A 12,730-nucleotide genomic window follows, 5' to 3' on the forward strand; every position below is an offset into this window, starting at 1 on the left:
TAAAGCAGAAATAGATGTTTTTCTGGAACTCTCTGGCTTTTTCCATGATCCAGCGGATGTTGGCAATTTCATCTCTGGTTCCTCTGCCTTTTCTGAAAACAGCTTGAACATCTGGAAGTTCACGGTTCATGTATTGCTGAAGCCTGGCTTGGAGAATTTTGAGCACTACTTTACTAGCGTGTGAGATGAGTGCAATTGTGCAGTAGTTTGAGCATTCTTTGGCATTGCCTTTCTTTGGGATTGGAATGAAAACTGACCTTTTCCAGTCCTGTGGCCACTGCTGAGTTTTCCAAATTTGCTGGCATATTGAGTGCATCACTTTCACAGCATCATCTTTCAGGATTTGAAATAGCTCAACTGAAATTCCATCACCTCCACTAGCTTTGTTCGTGGTGATGCTTCCTAAGGCCCACTTGACTTCACATTCCAGGATGTCTGGCTCTAGGTGAGTGATCACACCATCATGATTATCTGGGTCATGAAGCTCTTTTTTGTACAGTTCTTCTGTGTATTCTTGCTACCTGTTCTTAATATCTTCTGCTTCTGTTAGGTCCATACCATTTCCGTCCTTTATCGATCCCATCTTTGCATGAAATGTTCCCTTGTTATATTTAATTTTCTTGAAGAGATCTCTAGTCTTTCCCATTCTGTTGTTTTCCTCTATTTCTTTGCATTGATCACTGAGGAAGGCTTTCTTATCTCTCCTTGCTATTCTTTGGAACTCTGCATTCGAATGGAAATATCTTTCCTTTTCTCCTTTGCTTTTCGCTTCTCTTCTTTTCACAGCTGTTTGCAAGGCCTCCTCAGACAGCCATTTTGCTTTTTTGCATTTCTTTTCCATGGGGATGGTCTTGATCCCTGTCTCCTGTACAATGTCATGAACCTTCGTCCATAGTTCATCAGGCACTCTATCAGATCTAGTCCCTTAAATCTATTTCTCACTTCCACTGTATAATCATAAGGGGTTTGATTTAGGTCATACCTGACTGGTCTAGTGGTTTTCCGTACTTTCTTCAATTTCAGTCTGAATTTGGCAATAAGGAGTTCATGATCTGAGCCACAGTCAGCTCCTGGTCTTGTTTTTGTTGACTATAGCTTCTCCATCTTTGGCTGCAAAGAATATAATCAGTCTGATTTTGGTGTTGACCATCTGGTGATGTCTATGTGTAGAGTCTTCTCTTGTGTTGTTGGAAGAGGGTGTTTGCTATGACCAGTGCATTCTCTTGGCAAAACTCTATTAGCCTTTGTTTGCCCTGCTTCATTCCGTACTCCAAGGCCAAATTTGCCTTTTACTCCAGGTGTTTCTTGACTTCCTACTTTTGCATTCCAGTCCCTTGTAATGAAAAGGACATCTTTTTTGGGTGTTAGTTCTAAAAGGTCTTGTAGGTCTTCATAGAACTGTGCAGCTTCTTCAGCGTTACTGGTTGGGGCATAGGCTTGGATCACTGTGATATTAATGGTTTGCCTTGGAAATGAAAAGAGATCGTTCTGTTGTTTTTGAGATTGCATCCAGGTACTGCATTTCAGACTCTTTTGTTGACCATGATGGCTACTCTATTTCTTCTAAGGGATTCCTGCCCACGATAGTAGATATAATGGTCATCTGAGTTAAATTCACCCATTCCAGTCCATTTTAGTCCCCTGATTCCTAGAATGTCGACGTTCACTCTTGCTGTCTCCTGTTTGACCACTTGCAATTTGCCTTGGTTCATGGACCTAACATTCTAGGTTCCTATGCAATATTGCTCTTTACAGCATCGGACCTTGCTTCTATCACCAGTCACAGCCACAGCTGGGTATTGTTTTTGCTTTGGCTCCATCCCTTCCTTCTTTCTGGAGTTATTTCTCCATTGATCTCCAGTAGCATATTGACACCTGCCAACCTGGGGAGTTCATCTTTCAGTGTCCTATCTTTCTGCCTTCTCATACTGTTCATGGGGTTCTCAAGGCAAGAATACTGAAGTGGTTTGCCATTCCCTTCTCCAGTGGACCACATTATGTCAGACCTCTCCACCATGACCCGACTGTCTTGGGTGGCCCCACACGGCATGGCTTAGTTTCATTGAGTTAGACAGGCTGTGGTCCGTGTGATCAGATTGGCTAGTTTTCTGTGATTATGGTTTCAGTGTCTGCCCTCTAATGCCCTCTCGCAACACCTAACCTCTTACTTGGGTTTTTCTTACCTTGAATGTGGGGTATCTCTTCATGGCTGCTCCAGCAAAGCGCAGCTGCTGCTCCTTACCTTGGACAAGGGGTATCACCTCTCAGCCGCTGCCCCTGACCTTGGGCGTGGGGTAGCTTGTTTCAGTCGCTCCTGTGCAGTCGCAGCTTGGCGCTCTCGGTCACTGCCCCAGATGGACACTAATTCAGCCACTGAGAAGGTATTTCTCCATTACTGATAATTAATTCTTTAAATGCAACATTGGAATCCAGATGATAGTGAAAATCATACATTCAGTGGTCTGAAAGAAGGCAAATGCTAGCCTATTTCCTGTTCCCAGAAAAATTATCTCTCAAGAATGGAGAGAAATAAAATCATTTTTAAGATTGGCTTCATCTTTTTAAAAAAAAAATTATTTATTTATTTGTCTGTGCCAAGTCTTAGATGTGGGATCTTTAGTTGCATCATGCGAACTCTTAATTGCAGCACATGGGATCTAGTTCCCTGACCAGGGATCTAACCTGGGCTCCCTTGTGTTGAGTTGCATTCTTAGCCACTGAACCACCCGGGAAGTCCCTAAAGTCATTTTTAGATTAATTGAATTAAGATAGTTTCCTGCCAGTAGACCATTATTTATGGAAATTCTGAACAAGGATTTTGAAAAGAGAGAAAGTTATCCCAGATGGAAGAGTGAGTGGAGAGAAAATAACATGATAAATTAAAATCATTGTTGATTATATTAAATAATATCATCTTTTACAGTTTAAAAACATTAGCATATGCAAAAATAATAATATAAGCTGGGAGAAGGGTAAAGTTTTCTAAAAGCCTAGAATTAATTGATCAAGAAGAGAATATTAAGTTCTAAGTTTGATATGATAAGGGTCGATATTATAGTTCTTATAACTTCTCTGTCCAATATGGTAGCCAAATATGGCTAGTTAAATTTAATTAAATATTTACTTCCTAAGTTTCGCTAGACACACTTTAAATTGCTCAGTAGCCACCTGTGACTAGTGGATTTCTTACTGGGCAACAAAGATTTAGAATATTTCCATTATTACAGCATGTGCTGATGGATAATGCTCCTTTAGAGTAACCATGAAAAGAATAGAAAACATAGTACGTAACTTCTGGATTAGTAAAAGGGGGAAGTTTAATCCAAAAAGAAGAAAGGAGAGGTAAAGAAATGTAGAGCTGATGGGAAAGAGAGAACGGTAGATTTAATATATTCAAATATATGAATAATTGTAATATCAATAGGACTAAATGCTCTAGTTAAAAGTCAATGATTCTGAGGTCAGATTAAAATATATATATTTGCTGTTACAAGAGACATACATAAAATAGTCTGAAATTACACAGAATAATTGCAAATAAAAAAGAGATAAAAGAGATGCCATACATTGCTAATCTAAAGAAAACTGATGTACCGATAGTAATATCAGAAAGAATAGACTTTTGAGTCAAAAAGTATTACTATTGACAGAATGTTTAATTTGCTAAGAAGATATAATCATTTCAAATGTGTATGTGTCTGGAGACACCTGGAAAATAAATACTCTGATTGACTATTCCTTGAACTCAGTGGGAATCGCCACAGAGAGTAAAGGTCAGTTTTTAACAATGGAAAACAGAATTTGTATGCAACTAATAACATAAGCTCCAAGTACATAAAGCAGAATTTAATAAGAAGAAATAAATTTGTCATACTGGAAGCTTTTACAGTACTTTTTACTGTAATTGATAGAAGCAGAAAAGATAACCTAATAAACATATATTCTTTTCAAAGAATTAATGAACTTTTTATTTTTGACTAATTCTAGGTTTACAGGAAAGTTGAAAAGATAGTATTCAGAATTCCCATACATTCTTCACCCAATTTCTCCTACTCTTACATGACCATAATACATGTGTCAAAACGTAGAGATTTAATGTTGATACCTTACTATTAACTATATTACAGTTCTCACATTTCACTAATTTTTTCACTAATTTTTTTTGTGTTCCAGAATCCAATCCAGGGTATTATATTGCATTTTAATCATTGTATCTTCATAGTCTCCCCTTGTCTATGCTGCTTTCTCAGCCTTTCCTTGTTTTCTATGAACCTGACTATCCATTCTTTTTATGTACTAATGAAATTTATAAAACTTGACCTAATGCTGTTATAAAGCCAAGTTTCAACAAACTTATAAGGATTTAAAATAAACAAAATGTAAAATAGTCTCTGACCACAATGTAATTAATCTAGAAATCAGTAGAGAAAATCAGTAGAGACTGTTTGAGTCAAAAACTCATAATGAAACAAAGTGTATTTTAAACTACACAGCAGCTAAATCTTTATCAAAATTTGTGAGATTTAGCTAAAACAGTTTTTAAAGCCCTAAAAGTCATATATTAAGGAATAGTAAAAGACTGAAAATTAATGAGCTATATATCTATCTTAAGAGCAAAAGTATTAAAATAGAAAATATATAATAAAGAAGACTAGCAAAGCTAAAATTCTTCAAAACAGGCTTGAAGAAACACTTCAAAAAATGGATACCCAAATGACCAGTGAACATATGAACTAGTCATCAGGGAAATGCAAATTAAAATCAAAATACACACATCAGAATGACTAACATTTAGAAGTCTGACAATACTAAATGTTGGAGAAGATATGCAATATAGAGAATTTTCATTGCATGCTAATGATAATATAAACTGACTACCTCCTTTGGAAAGCAGTTGGGAGTTATCTAGTAAAGTTGAGGATAAGACTCGGGAATTTGACAAGGCAAATTTGCTAGAGAAAATCTAGATTTGTGAAACAGGATAAATGTACAAAGAACGTTCATAGCAGTGTTATTTGTCATCACCCCAAACTGAAAGCAACTTGAATATCCATCAAAAGATGAATGAATAACTGTTATATTCATACTATGGAATGCTATAGTACAATGAAAACAAAGAACAGCTTCTTATCACTATATACGATTACTTAGTATATTATATATTTGCTAAACCATCTATTTTATTCACTGCTTAGTCTTCAGTTTCTCTAATAGCACCTGGTACATAGTAGTACATAAAAGACATCCAAATGAGTTAATTGATAAAATACTAATTAATGTAGAGATTCTGCCTATGAAAAGTTGAAATCTTTGTATTGTTCATCACTAGTCTATAGAAGTACAACTGATTTTTATATATTGATCATGTATTATTCTAGGTGTATTTTTGTGGATTTCTTAGGGTTGAAAATTCAGTACTTTGGAAAGACTTAATGAAGTTGAATACTAAAGATATTTGCTGTAATTAGTAAAGATGTTCCAAAAAATAATGAAAATCTAAAGAGATTATACTCTCAAACTGCTTCTTAAGGGCCTAGGTTTTCATTTTAAATAAGTTAAAACTGGAAGGCATATTCTTGTGTTGTTTATATAGAATCATAGCCAAAAGATCCACTTTCAAAGAAACAGCCTTATTTTGGCTCTGCGTCAGAAGGTTGACAAGTGAATACAGTTGTGTTTTAAGTTAACGTGAAATGTTTAAGATATGTATATAACATTTTCCACAGTTCTCTGCTTTAACTTATTCAATTAACTTATCTTCAGCCAACCATTAGTACACTTGCTTGATTAAGAGGCTTTTACCACCCTTAAATTTTGCAGAAATAGAGGAAATAAATTATAGCCTAAAGAAGTTGTTCTCAAACTTTGCTATACAGCAAAGGAATGAAAACTTAGATACAGCAGTGGAATGAAAACTTAGATACTTGAAAAACAACTTGAGTCTCGAAATCTTTTAACTTTTTAAAACACTCTCTGTTTAAAAACCACTATTCTTACTGTTACTTGTGCAAATCTGTCGGTTCTTGGTGATATTCAAGAAGATCATTTGGATATGGAAAGAAAATATTGCCCCTGTTATTTTTTATTTCATTATATAAATTTATGTTAATATATTAATTAAGTACATGTAAATAACTTACAAATATATTTTAGGAATGGGAGTGAAATCAAAGTAAGTTGTTTAGACAGCAGAAATCTGTTTTTCTTCAATAGTCAGAGCAAAGTATAATGGAAGGAGAGTCCAATGCCCAGTTTTATTGTTCTGTACTTTAAAACTTTGAATTTATTTTTCTGCTGTACCTTCACAGACAAAATAAGAATCATGAGGCAAATATTTTCCCTTAAGAATGTATATTAACTTTCCTTTAAGGAAGTAACATTAGTTATGTTTACTTGTATCTCCAGTATACTTTGCTAGGAACTAAGTAATAAAATGGGAAAGCCTTATTAACCCATAAATTAACATCTTTTAGATTTGCCTTGCTTTAAATACAAAACAGTTGTTTTTTCAATTTAAAAAAATGAGATTTTCTTAATTCTCTTCCTGAAATAGATTACTTTTAAAATTTTAATCACTTAAATACATCTTTACAATCTTTAGAAATAAAGTTGTATATAATAATTCCATTTTATAATTTTTTGCATAATTGAAATATAGCTAAGCAGTATTTTTCATACTATGCTATAGTGAGCTATAAACAAATTTGAAAACTGTTGGGTGTTGATTTTAGTGATGATTTTTTTTCATCAGTAATATTTTTTAATTTAGTATTGTATTAGAATAAAACTCTCAAGAGTGATGTAAGTTTTTTTGTAACTGTTTTTATAATAACTTTATCATGATTAGTGAGACAGTCATTTGTTTTCTAGATTGATGACATTGTAAAAGCTGTTGGTAACTGCAGCTACAACCAGCTAGTGGAGAAGATCATCTCTTGTAAGCAGTCAGAAAATAGTGAGCTGGTTAGTGAAGGTGGGTGAGTGCTGCTAATACCTGATTTATTCTTGGCAGAATAACTTGTCTTATAATTTAATATCTTTTAAATGTCTTAAATACAACTTCTAAAAATAAAAGTGATGCTACCTGTGGGAATTAAAAGAAGTAATTATTTAAAAAAGAGAAGTAATTATTCATAAAGGTGCCAGTGAAAGGTTTTTTCTAGAACGCTTTTTACTTGCCTTGTAAAATCAGGCCTGGATTCTAATAAAAGTCTTTGGAATCAGTTGGCTATCTTTGATATGGCCAATTACCAGGGGTTACTGATAATTGCTCTTTTAAAAAAGGGTTAATATTTGGGAGTACTGAGGGAACTTTATAATTCATCCTGAACACTTTAGTTGACTGAGTGAGATGTGTGTTATGGTACTCATGTTCATTTTGGTAGAGCTCTGCCTTATATTTCAGTACAATATAGTATGTTAAAGTTCTGTTCTGGATCAGAGTACACTTTTGATCATCAGTTTTCCTAATTCTTAACTAAAAGTAAGTATTGTTAAATTCATCAATATAGAAATTATTTCTTTTTTCTTTTTTAAAAACTGTGTTCCAGTCAGTGAAGGGAAGAGCAGATTTGAAACCAAAATGCTGTCAGGAACCATAGCATTTGGTATAATTTCCCCAACACCCACTTCAGTTTTTCATAAATATACACAAATACTAAGTCTCCTATTCTCGGGTTGAAGGATTAACAGAAGAAAGAGAAATAGTGAAAAGTAGGTGATAAGCTTCATCTTTCTGTCTCAGACACAGTTCTTTCACATGAAGTATAATAAAAATCTATTATAATCACTACATGTTAAAAAATTAAAGCCAAGTGACTACAAGAGTACCTAACAACATATGAAAGAAGATATGCAAGTGAATCTCAAACTATATTGGTTAGTAAGAACCCAACTAATTATTGCTAAATTATCTAGGCATAAATATTCAGGGATATTGATGATAGATTTGTGTGACACCTCTTTCACTACAGCCTAAGGCAGCAAAGTTTAAATTTTAGGAGAGAGAGGAGCAAGAAAAGTTGTCACAAAAAATGTCTTCCCTTAGTTAACAAAATTCCACTCACTAGAAGATTCCATTCTTTATCCATGCTCTGTAAATATTCTTAGAAAGCAGGCTACAAAGAAATTATCTCTCTGTGGATTCCTACTTTCTCAGTAACTTTCAGTATGTTATTCAATAATAATTGAGAGAACAATTGGATCTAGAAAGTGTTAACAGATACAATGATAGCCAATAAGTGATATTTGGACGAATATATTTATGAGGTAAGAAACTATAGGAAACACTATTAATGGCATTTTCACCAAGTGAGGCTGCATTGTAACATGGGTACCACTTATTACACTTGCAGAATGAACAGCAACTGAAAAACAGTCCTTCATCACTAAAGTGATTTTACAACTATTCAATATTATTATTTCTCTAGCATTGATTTCTGGGATATTGAAAAAGGTAGCTAATTTGTATAATATTGATAACTTGAGAAGAACATCTTGGTAAAAATAAGAAGGAATCTTCCTCTTTAGCAGTACAGAATTTCCAGGTAATATATACCAACCTGATTAATTCCTTGATATATAAATTTTGTAATGGTGAAATTGTGCTTATCAGATTTCCATTTCAAAGAAAAATTGTATATGGAATTCAGTACAATTAAAAAGCTCAACTGGTTTTTTGTTTATAAGAAATTACAAATATGTAGTCTGATTGAAATAAGTATTCAATCCCAATGGCTGCATGTATAAAGGCACTATAACATCAGTAATGAAATGAAAGACCACGATGGACCTTTTTACTTATTTAATGTAGCAGTTAGCTTTTTTCCATTTTCTTCACCATATTTTCTTGGGTATGTTATTCAGCTGAAGAAGTCTGCTTTCTTTTTCTATTTAGCCTTACAACTGTAACTTTCCTTCTGAATCATAAATTATCCCAAAATGTTTTATTATTTCTAATTCTGTATTAAAAATTATTGAACTTTGGCCTTAGATGGTAACTGCTTATTTTTTTTTTAATTCAAAAGTTTCATTTCCATAAGATGCAGAATACAAGAAATGCTTTTACTATCATTCTTTTTTGATGAAAAAGAAATATTATTTAGTGATTGGTCAAATAGAATTAGACATTCTTTCAACTTCTTTTGGAAAATATTTGTTTTCTTCTGATGGCAGTATCTCGTAAGTAAAAGTTCAGAACTTTTCGTGTACATAGAATATTTGTTATTTGCTGCCTCTTTTGGATGTTAATATTTTTTTGATTCAAGTTATAATGATGGGTTGTAGCATGGCAGCAAAAATCAGCAAGGAAAAAACTAACTCAGTACTAGCTGCCAAACTCCACAGAGTTTGTCATTAATTCCAGGTGCTCTCTCAGGAATAATTTCTTTAACAACTGTTTCTAGATTAAAAAAAAAAAAAAGCTTAAAGGAAATTTTTCTATCATATTCACTTAGCCAAGTACCTATTGAGCCCTTATTATGTGCCATAAACACTGAAGGTTATAGTTTGAGTTCATATTATTTTTGATTAAATAATATTGATTTCCTTTTGTTTTTCTTTCTCTTTCATTTTGAAAAAACTCCAACCCATGAAGTTGGAAGAGCACAATGAATATGTGCGTATGTACATACATATATATGTTTCATCTAAATTCACAAATTACTAATATATTCAAGTTTTACTTTCTTTCTGTATTCACACACACACACAATTTCTTTCCTAAATCATGTAATAATTAATTGCAAATATTATAAAACTATCCATTAGCTCCCCAGTATTTGTCTTCTAAGAACAGAGAATGTTCCTCTGTAATCACAATACAGTTATCTCAGGAAATTTAGCATTGATACACTACCAGTATCTAACTTACTATTTATTTTCAAAATTCCCCAGTTATCCCAATAATGCCCCTTATAACTTTTAAGATTTTTCAATATAGGCTTCAATCAGGTATCATTTAATTATCATACCAACTTAGTCTCCTGTAATTTAGAACAGATCTCTATCTATTTTTATTTTTGGTCTTTTGTGGTATTTAATTTTCTTTATAATCCAGCCTAATTGTTTTATAAAATAGTCCTCAATTTTGATTCATTTGATTGTTTCCTCCTAAGTAGACTTGTGTTAAATATTTTCAGTGGGGTTACCACATAGGTGACATTGTGTCTTTCCTAGTGCCTCAAATCGAGTGGCACATCATGTCTGACTATCCCATTGTTGGTGATGTTCAAATTTAATTAAGGTGATATTTACCAGATTTTTTTATTGAAAAGATGCCCTTTGCCATTTGTAATTAATAAATAATCGCTGATATTATGCTTTGAAACTCCATAATTTGTTTAGCTATGAAAAGTTAAAACTAGATTAAGCTTTTGAATATGTCACTGTTTATAAGTTGGTAGAAGAATTAGGAAACATCTAAATCTAAATTAAGCTATGCTCTGTGGTTCAGGGAGAAATAAAGTTCAGTTTACATTTATAATGCAATAAATTTGCATTTATAATGCAGTAAATTTTTTAACTTAATACCAGTTAAGTTCCAGTCTTCACCTTGCCATAACTAGTTTTATGTCCTTAAGCAAATTGCTTCTTCTCTCTGAATCCATGTCCTGATCGCTAGAAACAAATAGCTGAGAAAGACTATTCTAGGGTTAAATTTTGGAATTTCATGTATGAAAGTAATGTTGTGCTATAGCTCCACTGAATTTTTGTATCTTTTTGAAACGGTTTTATAGAGAGGATGTTGTGTGAGTGTGGTAATGGAAGGGACATTTAGAAACATCTTTCTGAAAGAAGTGTTTAATTACATGGATATTCTAACAGCAATGGTACTTCTCAGAGATATAATACTTACATTATAAATGTTAGATAATAGTAAGTGCTTTAGTATATGACTAATACGTTTCACTCAGTAACTTAGTACTTAGCAAAGTAATGATAATAATTAAGGGGAATCTTATTTCTAAATGTATAAAACCCAAGAAGTTGCAGATGTGCTATAAAGTTTCCTTTGGCTGTGGCTTTCTGTATAACTTTTTGCACTTCCTCTCCTACCTTACCAATTCCTTGGAATAGCATGGTATATTGATTACTTTTTACAACCGGTTTGTAGCTGGAAGTGCTATGGTTTGACGCTGAAAATGAGGGACGGGCCCTGTCAACTATAAATTGACACTTGCCTGTCAACTACAAATTGGCACTTGCTGAGAGCATTTGCCAGCAAGTGAAGAACAACAACAAGGGCATTTGCCATCTGTCTGTGCTGCTGCAGCTGCTGACCTTTGACACTCCCTGAAGGGAATTCAGTGTGGAGAGTGAGGCACTCTGTGCTCCAGGGAAACTGGTGTAACAGGTCTTTAGATAGTAAGATATTTTCAGGAATGATTTCATGATCCCAATCTTTGCATCTCCTCATATCTAGAAAAGCACTAAATCCCTTCATGGTGACATCAGCTCCTTGTGACTAGCAGAAAACCTTTTGTAAAATGAGTGCTTGATTGCATTGAACTCCCCCTTCACCAAAATCTTATTACCTTCCTCCACTAGCTCTTTGGACCAGTCACTCAGAGCTATCTGAGGTGCTGTCTCTTGGGCTGCAGTCCTCATTTTGCCCCAAATAAAACTTAACTCAAAATTCTAAAAAGTAAATAAAAGTAAGGGATGATAAGGGAGTGGAATAAACCTATATTATACAGCTGCCTCTGGCCCTACCAAGTTTCTACCAACTTTTTTTTCAATTTTTTGTTGAGGTGTCAGTTTCTTAACACAGATTCATCTTTACTCCCAGTATCTGCACTTCCCTGCTCACTTATAAAACTTTTTAGAGCATTCTCTTCCCCTCCATTCCTTTTTAAAGAAAGGGAGCAAAGAAGAAAGGAAGAAAAAGAAGGAAAGAGAGAAATACAGGCTTTTAAAATATTTATACAATTGACTTTCATTATTACTGAAAGTTATGTCCTGTAAAGTTGCTGTGAACACTGAATTAGCCAATACCAAACCACTACTCTCAAACAAAACAGAAGATTAGGTAGCTGTGAGCTTCTGGTCACATTTTCATCAGCTTGTCAAGAGATAACCTTGTTTTTTGTGTGTGTTTCTGTTTAGAGACACCTCTGTTGACTCATAAACATTTAACTCATAGCCAACAGCCTTGTAACTCTTGCCTGACCGAAGCTGTAAAAAATATGTATTGTCTTCATAAGGCACATCACAACCTTTGTGTGCTTAGGAACACTAACTTCAACATTATACTTAGGAACCATTTTACACATTAAAAATCACCCCAAAAAGCACAAAAATTTCACAAAATGTGAAAAGTGTGGCATTAAATAGAACATGAAAATGACACTTCTTCATAGTATGAGAGCTGAAACAAGAAGGCATAGTGTTGCTTATTTTGTCTTCAGTGGGGAATGTGCATATTGGGTAACTCAATTTTTTTGATATTTTGTACATACTTAGGGATGCAATAAGTATTTATTTTTGGAGTTATAAATTTTAGATAGACAAATTTGCAGATATGAACCCATGTGAATAATGAGGATCAACTGTACATACATATCTTTTAAATTAAACCCCAGAAAGCTTCTTTGTATTTCATTATGTTTGAAAAGAAAAGAGATTATTTCTATTTCTGATCTTAATATATCTATATAATGAGTGGCATATGTTGAAGAATAGGATAAAAATGTCATTGGTTACCCCACTGTTTTCTGTTAGGTTTTATGCC

The 12,730-nt window shown here is 33.6% G+C and overlaps 1 protein-coding gene across 1 annotated transcript in view; it reads left to right on the forward strand.

The window, feature by feature from the left end:
- Nucleotides 1-12,730, forward strand: part of FAM63B (family with sequence similarity 63, member B) — a 76,597-nt gene that overhangs the window by 40,065 nt on the left and 23,802 nt on the right. The window contains exon 6 of the mRNA XM_010836843.1: nucleotides 6,871-6,973. Coding sequence (XP_010835145.1) covers nucleotides 6,871-6,973 — 103 coding nt within the window. The remainder of the gene's footprint in view (nucleotides 1-6,870; nucleotides 6,974-12,730) is intronic.

The sequence above is a fragment of the Bison bison genome, unplaced genomic scaffold (assembly GCF_000754665.1).
Source record: "Bison bison bison isolate TAMUID 2011002044 unplaced genomic scaffold, Bison_UMD1.0 scf7180017864066, whole genome shotgun sequence".
In the NCBI taxonomy this organism is placed as follows: Eukaryota; Metazoa; Chordata; class Mammalia; order Artiodactyla; family Bovidae; genus Bison; species Bison bison.